Here is a 13,784-nt window from a genome sequence, read left to right as displayed (position 1 = left end):
TAAAGTACCTTTGGGGTATCATGCTTTGTATATTAACAGGTGTGCGTTTGGTTGGTAAAAATATGATCTCTAGTAGACATGATTTTAATATGAGCCTTTTCCAAGAGATGGTATTACCAAAATGACAATTTCCCAGTGGAAAAAGGTACTTAACCTCTAATGTACAGACTTGTATAGGATCGAGGTAAATAAAATGTTTTTTAAAAGCTGCTTTTGATAAGTCTTATATTTGTCTAATTAGAATTTAATTCTTGCTATTCTCTTGATTAGAAATAGCTGTATGAAAGTTTGTTATTTATCAGCTATTGAAATTATTTTCTTTCCAAAATGTTACTTGGAAATAATTGGGAAATAAGATTACATGAGTCAATTAGGCCTTTCAATGCATAACTAACTTCTCACAAATTACAATCTTTTCAGTTTCTTGGCAGTACAGAAGTGGAACAGCCCAAAGGCACAGAAGTTGTAAGAGATGCTGTTAGAAAATTAAAGGTAAGAAAGCATTTTTGATGAAATATAAATGGAATGTATTCTTAATGTGTTTTCACAGATAAGACACTTTGTAAGTGTTTCTAGGTAAATTCATTGGTTCTAGAAGCAGTTGCTTTTACACGCCTCTTCACTCGTGTGTAGGCATTCCCATATCATGTCTATATTATCAGTTGTTCTGTTGTACGTATATTTAGTTGTCACCTAGATTACACAATTATTTTTAGGATAAGATTTGTGTACCTTAATGTGTAATGATTGTTCTTGGGAAACTTGAGGGCTTCATTAATTCTAACTTAGGTAATAATAGTTTGGTTTAGCTGCCATTCTCATTTTATGGCTACTGAATGCCATCTAATTATGGCACTCCAAACACGTCGTCAGAGAATTTAATAAAATAAACTCTTCGTTGACTGAATACCTAGCGACGTTAGCAATGCCTGTCCCGCATTTCGTTGGGCTGTGCGGTGCTTCCTGTGACCCCCAGTTGGGTGAGTTGCCCCTTTTTGCAAAACACAGAGTACCCACCCACTTCAGGTAAGCTGTTGGTGCCAGAGGACAGGAGTAAGAATGTCAAACCACACTGTAGATGGGCTGTGATAGCTCCATGGGTACTGGCTGTGCCTGGCTGCTCTTCAGATGAAGCTAAACATGTCTGATCCATGTAAACTGTTCGACTGGAGGTGAAGGTTGATGACACCAGCATGAATGTCATTCACCCTCCAGCTGTGATAAGTGGTGATATATCTGGAAATAGAGCTGTAGTGAGAGAATAGGGTTTACAAACCAATGTAAAACTGCTTATGACAAGGGGCATTACTGCCTTGTCTTCCAGGTCTTCATGTTTTGTTGGAATAGGTCTGTGTGCACAAACACTGTCTATGTGCTGGTGCACATAGATGTCTGAGAAAATCAGACATTTACAATTTCTTCTAGAATGTCAAACCACACTGTAGATGGGCTGTGATTATATGGTTATATGTTCTTAAGTACTGAGGGACTTGGTAGACAATTGGAAAAGTGTCCTAGCACAATGACCAGAAAGAGACAGGAAAATTAAGTGTGTTCATGGTATGCTAATATTCTTTCATTTTAGCCTTACCACTTGGTAGTTACGAACTTGTTAAGGGTTGCTAAATGATAACACAGCTTTGACTTGACTGGCTGAGTGACAGCTAATATGCTCAAAGTTCTTCAGATGCTATGAGTTGTGCCAGGGAATGCTGATTTAATTTGTCTGCTAACTCACATTGCAGGGGAATTGCACTGTTCCATGCTTAGCTGCTTAGAGCTTTTGGAGCATTAGTTAATTTAGATGTAAAAATTGTTCTGCCTACTACGCTACTGTACTTCCTATATTTTTTTTGTAGGGTTTTCAGTATTCATTTAAACAGAAATTCCTCAGAAATGGACAGAAAATTTTGGGAATCGATATTAAAAAACTTGATTCTGTGTTATTACTATAATAAAAAGGAAGAAAGAAGGCATGAAACACTGTTCACGTAGCTCAGCTTTTAAGATTGAGATTTACGTTTAAAATTAATCAAGATTGATTAGTAATTGTGTTAAGGAATTGAAACAGAAGTTCTTTGCCGTTATTTTCGCTCTACCAAAATAGTACAGCTGCCTTTAAAGGTTAGCTTAGTCAATTCTTAGAATGGCTTATGCCACAAAGATTTACTCTGCTGCAGTTTGTCAGAGACGTTATTGCCTCGTTCTTCTCAAGTGGTTTAGGCTAATGTAAGTATGACCCTTTTCTAACCATTGCAGCATGCTACCAGTGGAAACAGAAGGTATGGTTTTCTGTGCTCCTCATGAAGTTTACAGATAATACTGGAGTGAAGCCTGTTGTGTTTGATGTTTTGTGTTTATAAAATTCCATTACCCTGAGCAAAGTTAATTCTGTGCAGAAATCTGTCAAGATAATATCCTGCTATGGAGAAAGTTTTGATTCTATTTTAATGATGTTTTATCAGACTCCTTCTAAGTAAAGCAGCTCCTAAGTGTCTCTGTCTGACTGATGGAAGTCCAGGCTAGCCTGAGCTCTCACTGATCACTAGAAGGAAGTTTTTGGTAGGCTGGATTATATGATTTGGTACCTTAAAATTGCTTTGAAAGCAGATCCAAAAAGGATTTCAAATAACTTTTCTCTGAAGTGTAGAAAGAGCCAGAACTATTTTATTTTTTGGGGGGAAAAAACAGCCTAGCACTAAAATATAAAGGTAGCAATTTTTTGTATATTCTTGCGGTGTCATTGGAGTATGTAGATACCTGTTCTAACTCGTACACATGTTCCCTAAATAAACCACCTTAGACGTATGTGTCCAAATTGTTGCTGCCAGGATTACACTATTTTCTTCAAGTTTGCAAGTTTGGAGCTTAGATGCCAAGTACTACATGGAATCTTATGTAAGCACAAGTTTATTAGAAAACTCAAAAAGTAATTAAAGACAACTTTTGGAAAGACTTGACAAAATCTCGGAACAGAATTCAGAAAGCAATAAAGAGGTTTTATGTTTGAAACAATCCTCAATTAATTGAATAATCATTTCAACGTTGATTTATGTTCTGCATCTGAATTCTTTGAAGAGAAGCCTAGAGGTACTGGATTTTATTATTAACCACACATCTCTAGCTTGGTTTTAGAAAATGTTAATTAAAAATTTTAAACCAGTGAAAAGAGATTGAAAACTAATGTCTTATATTGGAAGAAAACATATGTAGTGGTTTTGGGAGTAAGGAGAGTTTTTAAAAGATGGGTAGCTTGTGATGCTATATTTTCATCTTTTTATTATATGGATTTGGTTTTAATCACAATGTTAATCATAATTTGTTTTTAATGAAAATTAATAGCTAGCAGAAAAACAGCTGACTTTTTCTTAATATTTGGAGCTATTTTTACAACTGGCATGCATCGCACTAATAACCTTTTGAAGTCATGTACTTACAGTGATATATAGACCGTGAAATACTGTCATTGTAAACTATTTTTCTTAAGCCATCATGTCATCAAACTATGTCAGAGTAGACATTTGATAGATAACTCTTTACTTCTTAAAATCAAAAGCTCTTAACTCATACAGCACAAAGACTTTTCGGTTGCCAAACAGAGGTTTGTGCAAACCTGTAGCACACCACTCCAGGAACTTAATTTTACCAGCAGGTGGAGCTGATGTTCTACAGTAAAAATACAATAGCTTGGAGGAAATTTTTCTTGATGCTTCATTGTGCTTGTTTTATACCAAATACTACTACATTTTATAAACACTTCATAATTTTTCTGGGTCAATTGCACTTTGAATATACCGTTGTTTCAAGCATCTATGTTTAATTTTTCTAGAGGATTGTCTAGAGTTTTTATTTAGTTGGGATTTGCCCTCATGTTTTCAAATTTTTTGGGGCAGTGCTACAGGAGAAAGAAGGAAGTTGGATGCTAATGTTTTAAAATGTGTATTTTTATTTCTAAGATAAGGTGAACTGTCCTCGTAGTTTATGACAAACAATTTTTTCCTTCCAGTTTTCTAGTCAAACTAATTTCTAGAATGAAATAAAACCTAAGGAAAATGGTACCAAGATGTTGTATCAGAAAATGCCTATGCTATTCAAATGTGTAAAAGTTGTCAAATCACACTTTGTGTTATAAAGCAAAATTACTACTGTCCTTGATTATGGAAGGATATAATTTCTAAATCAGACTGTAGGAATTAATTCGGTCCTTCTCAAAACGTGCTTGAAGGGTTGCCAGAGGTGAGAACAGCTGGGAAGATCAGCATAGCAGATAGAAAAGGCAGCATAACCGAAAGCTAGTAAGAAAACAGCATGGAGGGGTGTTAGGGAAAAACCAGAAGTAAACACTTGAGTTTTGGGCTGTTCCTTTTACAGTCTTCAAGGGGATGTTTTTGTGAGGACCAAACTTAAGGCTGTTCTCATACCCAGCTTCCAACTCAGCCTCCTTTTCTCCTCCTCTTTTCTTCTGTAAGCGGAGATGACCAGAGATAATGTAAATAGAATTAAACACTCTGAAACCACTTGAAATATTCTTCAGCTCCTTGACCCTCAAGGATACACAAAGTGAAGAGTGTGGTCTTTCACGCACTACCACACAAGCTGTGATGCTGTCCTGATGCTGCCATGAATGGACCAGCAGTGGGTATTGTTCTGAGCACCCTTTCCTGGTAAAGCTGGGTTTCATTTGCTGTTGAAAGGACAGAGGAGGGTGGAGTACAGAACATCTTTTAATATTGGGATAAAGAGGTTTCTGGTTGAGCCTTACAGCCATGGCTGTTCCCTTTGAAGTACTGAATAAAACAGAATGTGTGGTTCAGGACCAGGCAGGGACAGCCTGAAGTAGATCAGATGAGAAGAGATGAAGAAGAGACTACCTGTTCACAGCCTCTCTCTCAAAACCAAAAACCCCCAACCCCCCAAAACAAACAAACAAACAAAAAAAAAACTAAACCAAAAAACTCAACAAACAAAAAAACCCAACCAAAAAACCACCACCAGAAAACCCAATAAACCCCCAAATTTCACACCACCAACCAAACCAAACAAACAAACAAAAACCCCAAAACAAGTATTAAAAAAAAAAAATCCCAGCACCATCACCCCCCAAACCAAACCAAAAAACCCTTTCAGGGAGTGAGATGGAGAAAAGACTGTACTGCACCATCGTTTCCACTGTGATTAATAGACCAATAATAGCCTTCCCCTCAGTCCAGTGTGTGTTTGGAAAATAAAATACAACATATTCCATAGAAATGGATTTCTGAAACAGCTTTTCCCTACCCAGCTGATTAGCAAGAGATTCAAGTTCACACGTGTGTGTGGCCTTTTCATCCTTTTCTTCTTCTTGACAGCTATTTTTCAGAGGTCATAATTTCTTTATACCCACATAAAACATGCATGAGAGTTTGGGCCGCCTTATGGCCAAAAAGATGATATGTAGTTCACTGCAAAAGAAATAGGACCTACTTTTTTTTTCAGACATCTTCCCTTATAATGAATGTTGTTATGAAAAAAGAGGAAAGGCATCTTTTCCAAGCCAGGTACGAAGCTGTGTCTCAGCTTAGACAACTACGTTGCCCTCAAACATCTTTTAAGGTGTCCATATGAAGTGCGACATCTGATGTCTCGCTGAAAGCCTGCATAAAATGAAGGAGTTGAACTTCTATTCCCTGGGCTGAAGATTAGCACCCAAATCATAGAAATGTTTGCCTTTGATGTTTCAAGGTTTTTTTAATCAACTCTTGAATTGCGTAGTGAGGTGTAAATATTAAATAAAAGCACCTAGTTTTGATTTGCATAGCTTAAATTGATTTTGATAGAATTTGTTTTTAACTAAAGCTCCTGGATGTTTTTAAAACGTGATTTTTTTTCCTCTTGTTATTTTTGCTGATTAATTCTCTGATTGCGGTTTGCTAAGACTTGATGCATAAGCATTTCAAATGTAATTTTAATAAGAGTCTCAGAATTTGCAATTTTCCCTGCTACTGTAATGAAAGACAAGATATATGGGAGTTTTTCCTTCTTTATTTTTAAAGCTAAATTAAACCGTAGAAAACAGTTTTATTGGTATCTGTTGCTTTCCCTAAAAGGTTCAAGGAAAATACACATTGATTCCAAAGTAGTTAAAGAAAAGCTAGCCCATCCCACTGAGCTGCTCCTATTATTATTGCGCCAAATCTGGGTGTCTTGCCTGAGAACAATATATGTATAAATTAACAGCTTAAGAATTTGGCCCACCGTATCTCTTCCCAAGCCATGCTGGGATTCATTACAATTTTATATCATTGTCCATTCTGATGCCAATGGAAGGCTGCAGATTTTTACCCTCTTAAATAATTTTGTTACTGCGTGAACTACAAATATTACTTTGTTTCAAATGTGGGCTGAAAGGAGAAAATGCTGTTTGTAAATCTTCCCCTGCCCAGAGGTCCCTCAGGGTCCTCTTTGGGTAGAAGGAATGAGCAGAAAAAATAGAGAAAACAAAAAAAGCAAATTGGCTGATACCTAAGTGTTAGGATCTGCTGTTCAAACCCTGCACAAGTTTGGGAGGTGGCTGAACTTGGCTTTCTAGCAAAGATCAGATATGAAAGAAATCACTGATGGGTATCTGTATGTTATCTGTTATTACACAGAAGAGGGAGTGGGCGGGAAAAGCATTAAGAAACTGCACCAGATTCTCTGAATTTATCTACGTGTTCACTGTATCTCAGTAAACCTTTGATTAAAAAGCTTGTTTGTCTCTCGGGATGCCTGTGCTTAAGAGATTCTTCTGTGGTTTTCTTTCACCATTAGCTTCTTTTTGATTTGACGGAGTTTCTCATAAAGTGAGTTTCCAGCCCTCTGCTAACTTTTGCAAATATCCTGTGATATTTCTCCATTTTGTCAACATCCTTCTGCATTTGAAAACCTCAGAACATAAAATTTGAGTAGTTTCTCATAAGCAGCTGATGTGGTGCAGCCGTTGTTGTCTTAAGGGTCTTTGTGAAATATCCAAGGATTGCATTAATCTTCCCAGTCGTAGCTTCATGAGAAGAGTCCACGGTTAGCGGAAAGCCTACCATGACATCAAGACTTTCTTAATTCCATCTTCACAGAGTAGTCTCACAAGAAAGAAAGTTTGTTCCCATATGTATGATTTGCAAAATCAGTGTTGCAGTAGAGGTGATTTGTGCGTATACAGGCAGCCTGTGGTGGTCAAGTTGGCGAGGTATTCTCTGTGTTACTTGCCTCTCCATCAGCCTTCACAATCTGCAGACTTCCTCTGTAGTGATTTTAGGTTTCAGACCATTAGTTACTTTTCCTCCCATTTTTTCCTCTTATTTTTTCTGCCTGCAGATTTTATCAGTAATTATTTTCCTCCTGGTCATTGTTCAATAATGTCACGCTTAAGAAATAAACCCTGCTGGAATACATTAGAAACATATCTTCCCAATGACAATTTCCTGTTTATAACTGCATCTGGAGACTAATGTAACTAACTTAACTAATACTTTCTTTGTGTTGCTTCTTTTCCTAAATATAATGGCATCCAAAACTCAGTCAAGTGCTTTGTCTGTTTTGACAAGCTGCATTTTTTTTAAAATCCTTATTGATTATAATTAATTTTATCTCACTTCAATTCTGTAGCTTTTGGTACTCGATTTATGCCTTTTGAGAGTGGAGACATGGTAGGGTCATTTTGTTTACCCTTTTTTTAGTATTGGAACAGAATTATCTTCTGGAACTTCCTCAGTGTTGTAAGACTTCTTGACTACTTGGAGCAAGCTTTGGCCAGCTGTTCTGAAACTCATGCAAGTCATTCAGATCTACTTATTTTAAAAATTTTTCATGTTGTAGCTGTTGTTTGGGACTCTGATGATTACAGTTGGAAACCCAAGCACTTCATCATCATTCTCAACATACCCTCTGGCTTTAACTCAGTAAAATCAAATATTATTTATGCCTCCTCTTCATTACTGCACAGAAATAGTTGTTTGCATCTTGTTTATAAAAGAAAGTTTCCAAAAAGCCAGGGTTTATTCAAGTTCAAGGCTGTTCCAAATCAAGATGTGCCCCGGGATTATCTGCCGCATGGGTATGTTTCTGTGCACTGTAAAGTACATTGGAAATTGAGATACCCAAACTGTCCAGGTGATTGTTGGGTTTTTTTGTGGTCATTCCATTTAACATGTAGTGAAGTGAGCCAAGTGCAGAGCCCTGTTTTACTCTGAAAAGGGACCACATATGTCCTCCAAGTTTTATCCAATAAAAGGACATAATCGAATTACAAATCAGAAAGGAAAACTGACACAGTGGGAGTATTGGGTAAATGTATGAAAATGATCTGAAAGACGATTTAAGTTCTATATTAATATAGAAAAAAAAATCTGTGCTAATGAAATATTGATTGGCCTATTCTTTTCCTATTTTTTAAAGCAGAGACATAATCAAACAGGTAAATTGGTAGTATAAAAGTTAAGTCATTTGGGGGGGCAGTTGGTTAGTGATTTTTATTAAAGAAAAAATATTTTTTTCCTTTAGCAAACTTGAATTGTCCTAGAAAGTTAAGAAATGTTGTTGGCCAAAATGCCTATAAACCAATTATTAGGGTTTTTTTATTTTATTTTTTTATACTTTTTTTAAAATAAAAACATGTGTACGAGACAACCCACCTTAGTTAAAATAAAGGGATGGGGGTAGTCATTAAACTGTGTTAAAAGTATACTCCAAATGTGTGAGAAATGGGCTTGAAGATAAATAGGAGGACAGAAAAAGATGTGTATATTCCAAGAGCTATATACATGATAGTGAAGAGAGGCAGCACTAGAAGTTATGTTAGATTTAATTAACTTTTGACTAGCTGGTTTTCACAGGTAAGTCATCATGTACAAACCTTCATAAAATACTTGGCCAATGACTGTAGCAATCCTAGCTGTTGAAGTGTAAAATGGGTATTTAGATTTAAGAGTTGATTTTGAGAATGGCATAGAGTGGTTTAGGTGGGAGTTTGGGGGTTTTCTTTAACTAACTTGTGTAGCGTGTGATACTTATCAGCTAATATTAAACATTAATCAGTAATAAACTGGATAGGTCATGTTACTGTATGAAGTTAACAGGATTCATTATAAATTAATCTTTAGTTATTAAAATTTGCAATAAGTGTGCTTTCAAAATGAGGAATAAAATTGGGAGGAAGAGAAAAGCAGGTTAATTATGCGCTTTTAGGGTGGTTCTTAAAACTAATTAATAATTTGCCATGAATGGAGCTGCCTACAAGCATAAATGAAATCAAATACATGGAGACAGTCATACTGTGTAAAACAGTTTTGTTCATGGAAAGATTTCCCAAGTATTGGTTGGCATGGGAATAGGGACAGAGCAAAAACCCAAACCCTCAGCTATCACTTAAATAAATAATAATTAGAACCAGGGATTTAGGTGTTTGTGGGGCAGGTATCAGTTGGGTACAGCCAAGTACTTCACAATCACAGGGTAATTCAGGCTTCTGTCTGCCCTTCTAGCCCTTCTTAAGGTAGGTTAGCAGCCTTGTTGACATCCTAAACTCTTCATGCAACTACAAGTCCTTGCCCTCATTGAATTTTTATATAGTTTATTTGTACTCATGGTGAATTATGTGGTCAATTGTACTTGAGTGGGAGCAAGTCTGAGGATGATGTGCCTAAAGATATAGTTGTGAAGCAGAGACCCCAGCTCCTCTGGCCTTCAGTGAGTCATCATCCTTATTCATGCATTTGGAAATTTGATTCCAGGCGGTCAAAGCCTTAGGGGAAAAGGGCTGATAACAGAGCAAAATATAGAGCAGTTCCAGATCTTTTCTACGAAGGTTACACAAATGCATGACACTTCTTAACTGCCACCCAGTAACAAATTTTAGATCCTCTGCTTATTTTACATGTGGTGTTGGTGAGAGGAAGACAAGTCAGATCTAACGTCTAGAAAAGCAGATATAAAAGGGTGGAAAATGTATTGAATAGGACACATTACCTCACCCAGTCATATAAAATGTTGTCTAGTCATCATCTAGGGAACGGTTAGCAAATAAATCCTAAGAATATGATAGAAGAGATCAAGTATTTCTAAGTGTGGTGACAGCTGTAGTGCTTTCACACTGAACCTGTTTAAAAGAACTGGTTTCCTCAGAGGAACATATGGGAAGTACCTGCAGTGTGTGTGTATACAGAAGCGAGTGTAGAAACAGTGGGATGTGGAAAACATGATGATGTTCACTGCTCAACAGCCCAGCAGTTGACAAACTGTCTGAAAGTGCTCAGTTTTCTACTGTTCTCCTAGGAATCTCATGCAGAAGCTTAAATGAAGTCCCTAAACAGCAGATAAAAGTTTCAAGAGAACCAGCTAAGTCATTTTAAAATACTTTTTCTTGAATTATAGGAATATTCTATAGCGTGCAGTCAGAAATGCTGTTCTGTGCCCAACTGTGACTTTGGGAATGGTTGGCGTTGTTTATAAGAGCTTTTGAAGAAGGAAGGAAATTACTTCAGGTGGAAGGAGTTGAGAGGAAATGAGAAGTAATAAAAAAAATAAAGAAACCTTATCATTAATGTGATTGCTGTGGTATTTTCCATCTTACAGTTTGCAAGACATATCAAGAAATCTGAAGGCCTTAAGACACCCAAAGTTGAATTACAAATTTCAATCTATGGTGTAAAAATTCTAGATCCAAAAACAAAGGTAAGAGACTTAATGTGTTTATGGTGCTAAACTAGTAATTAAATATTGTTTTAACTGTTTTTAATGTTTTTATTATTTTGTAGTTTAAAGAAATATTACAATGAAAGCCATTCTGTTGATGGAAAATTACCTTAAAATACCATTTCTTCTAACAGCACATGGGTGACATCTTCCCAGGAAGGTACATGATACCACAAAATACAGACCATAGCTAATGTGGTATTTAATTTTTTTTAGTCCTTTCACACCAGAACTTTTAAACTCTGAGGAAGGTGAAAACGCTGTGATAAATAAATGTTAACACTGCATAGGATAAATAACTTTTCCAAACGGCCGCTATTGTGTAGGTGCCCACATGTAGGTGTCTGCAGGTGAACGAGGAGACAATTTGTTTGCAGTGACTCATTCTTCATGCTGCTGCTTTGGAATTGCACCTCTTTTCCTTAACCTGTCATTTTTTTTCCTCTTTTTCTTGAGTTTTTAATTTATTTATTTTTTTATTGTATTCCCCCCCCTCCCTAGAATGCTTATGTTCCTCAAGTGTGTTACCCATTTCTCTGTAAACGCCGTGTAGCAGGCCATAAGCACTACTGTAGGCTTTTCATCTGGCACAGCATGACAATTCCTGCTTTTTCAGCAGTTAGGTCCACTGAGTCATCCTGTGGATGGGTTTTCCGGTCCTTTGTTTGCTCTGGTAGTTTGGAAGGGGTTACATAGTGAGCAAAACATCCTCCTTATAGACTTCAGAGAGGAATAATGAGGTAAATATAATCAAGCTAAAAAGTATTTATTCAATAGTCAGGAATTCTTAACGTCTGAGTGCTCTTAAATCTCTTGTGCATATGTTGAATGTTGGATTTGAATTAAGTGTTTGTAACTGCTTCTTAATTCTGGAGTAATTGCTACCACTCAGTCATACTGCCCTTTGAGAAAAGGTAGCTTTAGTTCAAGGCTATATCTTCTTGAACCCTGTTCTCGCTTCAGACTCTTGATACAACCGCAATTCAACAGTTCATAAGCAGAGGGGGCAAGAAATATCCATGTCAGTTTTCATTACTGTTTTTGCATCTTCCTTGTGTCATAGGGCAGAAAGGGGTACTAAACCCCATATTCTGGCAAAAACTGTTTTAAAATAACAATGTTAAATGCCAAAATATGTTAGTCTTCCTAACTCTTCCTGCAGAGATTAACCAGAAAGCTGTGGGATGGAAGTTCCTGGGGGAATAGGAACATTCTTATCTCCTAGCAGTGTTATTATTACAACTCAAATGGGAATCGGCTATGAGTAGTCTCTTTATCTCCCCCCCTTTGTTTCTTAAAGCTACATGTAAATGTAAATTTGAATGAAGTTTTCCTTCTTTTTGCACAATGTATTGATGCTTTAGGAAATTACTTAAATTCTGTGTTATCATTGCTGATGACAATAATTTTTTCTCTGTGTTTTTGAAACAAGTCACTTTAGTATTGTTACAGAGGAATATTGATTTATATTCATGTGATGACTGTTAATTGTGGTAGGAACAGGAGGCCTGCTCATGTGTCAAGACTTCATTCTATATGTGGCACTCAAAAAAGGAGGATTATAGAAAAGTGGTTCTGTCCTTAAATGATATAGAGTAGTTTTATGGATCTATAAACCTACAAGAGCCAGAACAAAGATGTGTGATTATATGCAACTGTTAAAGAGCTACAACAGAAAGAGATTAAATGCGAGAGAGATTTGGGGACATGGGAGAAACAGCATACACAGAAGAACGGCAGTAAAGTCTGAGAAAAGGAACCCAGTGAGGGCAGAGGGAAAAAATTGCCCATATAGTACAGGGGGTTTTGATACGTTTTTGTGTGCAGAGAGGGCATGCCCTTGTTTATGGGCTTATAGCAATCTGGGAACCCTGGTGCTGCACAGAAACTTTCTTCTTTTTTAATAGATAATAGCTCACATCTAAACTGCATATTTTCCTTTAAAGCAAATACTGCTTTCCCATGTAATAAGCCAAATAAAATAAAATACCAAGAAGAGAATTGTTGAAGAAAAACAACAAAAAAAAAATAGTTGGATAGTTTATTTCTGTCTTGTCAAGCTCTCTCAGCTGAAGAGCATTGCCACTGCAACTTTTTTAATAGCTGGAACATGCTTTTTAATGGAAAGTGAAGTATAGTATCAAAAATACGCAAATAATGTTTAAAAGCTGTTTATGTTGCACCTTAAGTAAGCCATTATTTAGATGTCTATTTCTCTGTGCCCCTGTATTTGGATAACAGAGTCACTTTATTTCTGTTTTCTATATTTAAGATAGAAAGGTAAGGATTTATTTCAGCAAAACCATTTTAACAAACCCTGGGAGATGATGAAATCTGAAGATGGTGTGCATCTGGAAAAAGAACAGAGTATTTTACATAATCAGTCCCTAAATAAATTGCACTGGGACACAATACAACAGTAGAACCAGTTTTCTAGAACCAAAATTACTGTTCAGATAAACACTTCCAGATAAACACCATTCAGTAAAAATGGGAACATTTGTTAGGAGATGAGTTTGCTAACTTCTGTTAAATACTTTAAGTCTATTTTGGGGTACTCTCATGTACAATGAGACACATTCAGAAACGTTACTGCAAGTTGCCTGCTCTTAGGCACATGAGGAAATCCAGAGATTTACTTTGTGCATCTTTATCCTGAGCAAGTATAGAGATTTCTTGAAAATAATCTTTTTATTTGCAGGAAGTCCAGCACAACTGTCAACTCCATAGGATATCATTTTGTGCTGATGATAAAACTGACAAGAGAATATTTACTTTCATATGCAAAGATTCAGAATCCAATAAGCATCTGTGCTATGTATTTGACAGTGAAAAGTGTGTAAGTATGCAAGACTCTTTAAAAGAATTTGGGTGACTGTTACGGACTTTGATTGGTGTGCTTTGAAATAAAACAGGGATGGTTAAAAAAGGCAGATAGCCTGCCTTTTAACTGGGGTAACTTTGATATAATCTTTCATGCCAGTATAGTGCCTTGTATCGTAAATGCATTAATTTAAAGGAGAGCCTTTTTCTTCATTGATCTGAGGCGGTTTTCTGGGACAATTCTTCTTACTACC

General features: G+C 36.4%; 1 protein-coding gene across 1 annotated transcript in view; it reads left to right on the top strand.

Annotated features, from left to right (window-relative positions):
* Window positions 1-13,784, top strand: part of GULP1 (GULP PTB domain containing engulfment adaptor 1) — a 109,065-nt gene that overhangs the window by 66,006 nt on the left and 29,275 nt on the right. Inside the window, exons 4-6 of the mRNA XM_035899085.1 lie at window positions 421-492; window positions 10,588-10,686; window positions 13,409-13,546. Coding sequence (XP_035754978.1) covers window positions 421-492; window positions 10,588-10,686; window positions 13,409-13,546 — 309 coding nt within the window. The remainder of the gene's footprint in view (window positions 1-420; window positions 493-10,587; window positions 10,687-13,408; window positions 13,547-13,784) is intronic.

Source organism: Egretta garzetta, unplaced genomic scaffold, assembly GCF_000687185.1.
Source record: "Egretta garzetta isolate BGI_Z169 unplaced genomic scaffold, ASM68718v1 scaffold297, whole genome shotgun sequence".
NCBI classification, from domain to species: Eukaryota; Metazoa; Chordata; class Aves; order Pelecaniformes; family Ardeidae; genus Egretta; species Egretta garzetta.
Note: the sequence above shows the minus strand (reverse complement) of the source record. Positions and strands in the feature narration are given on the sequence as shown.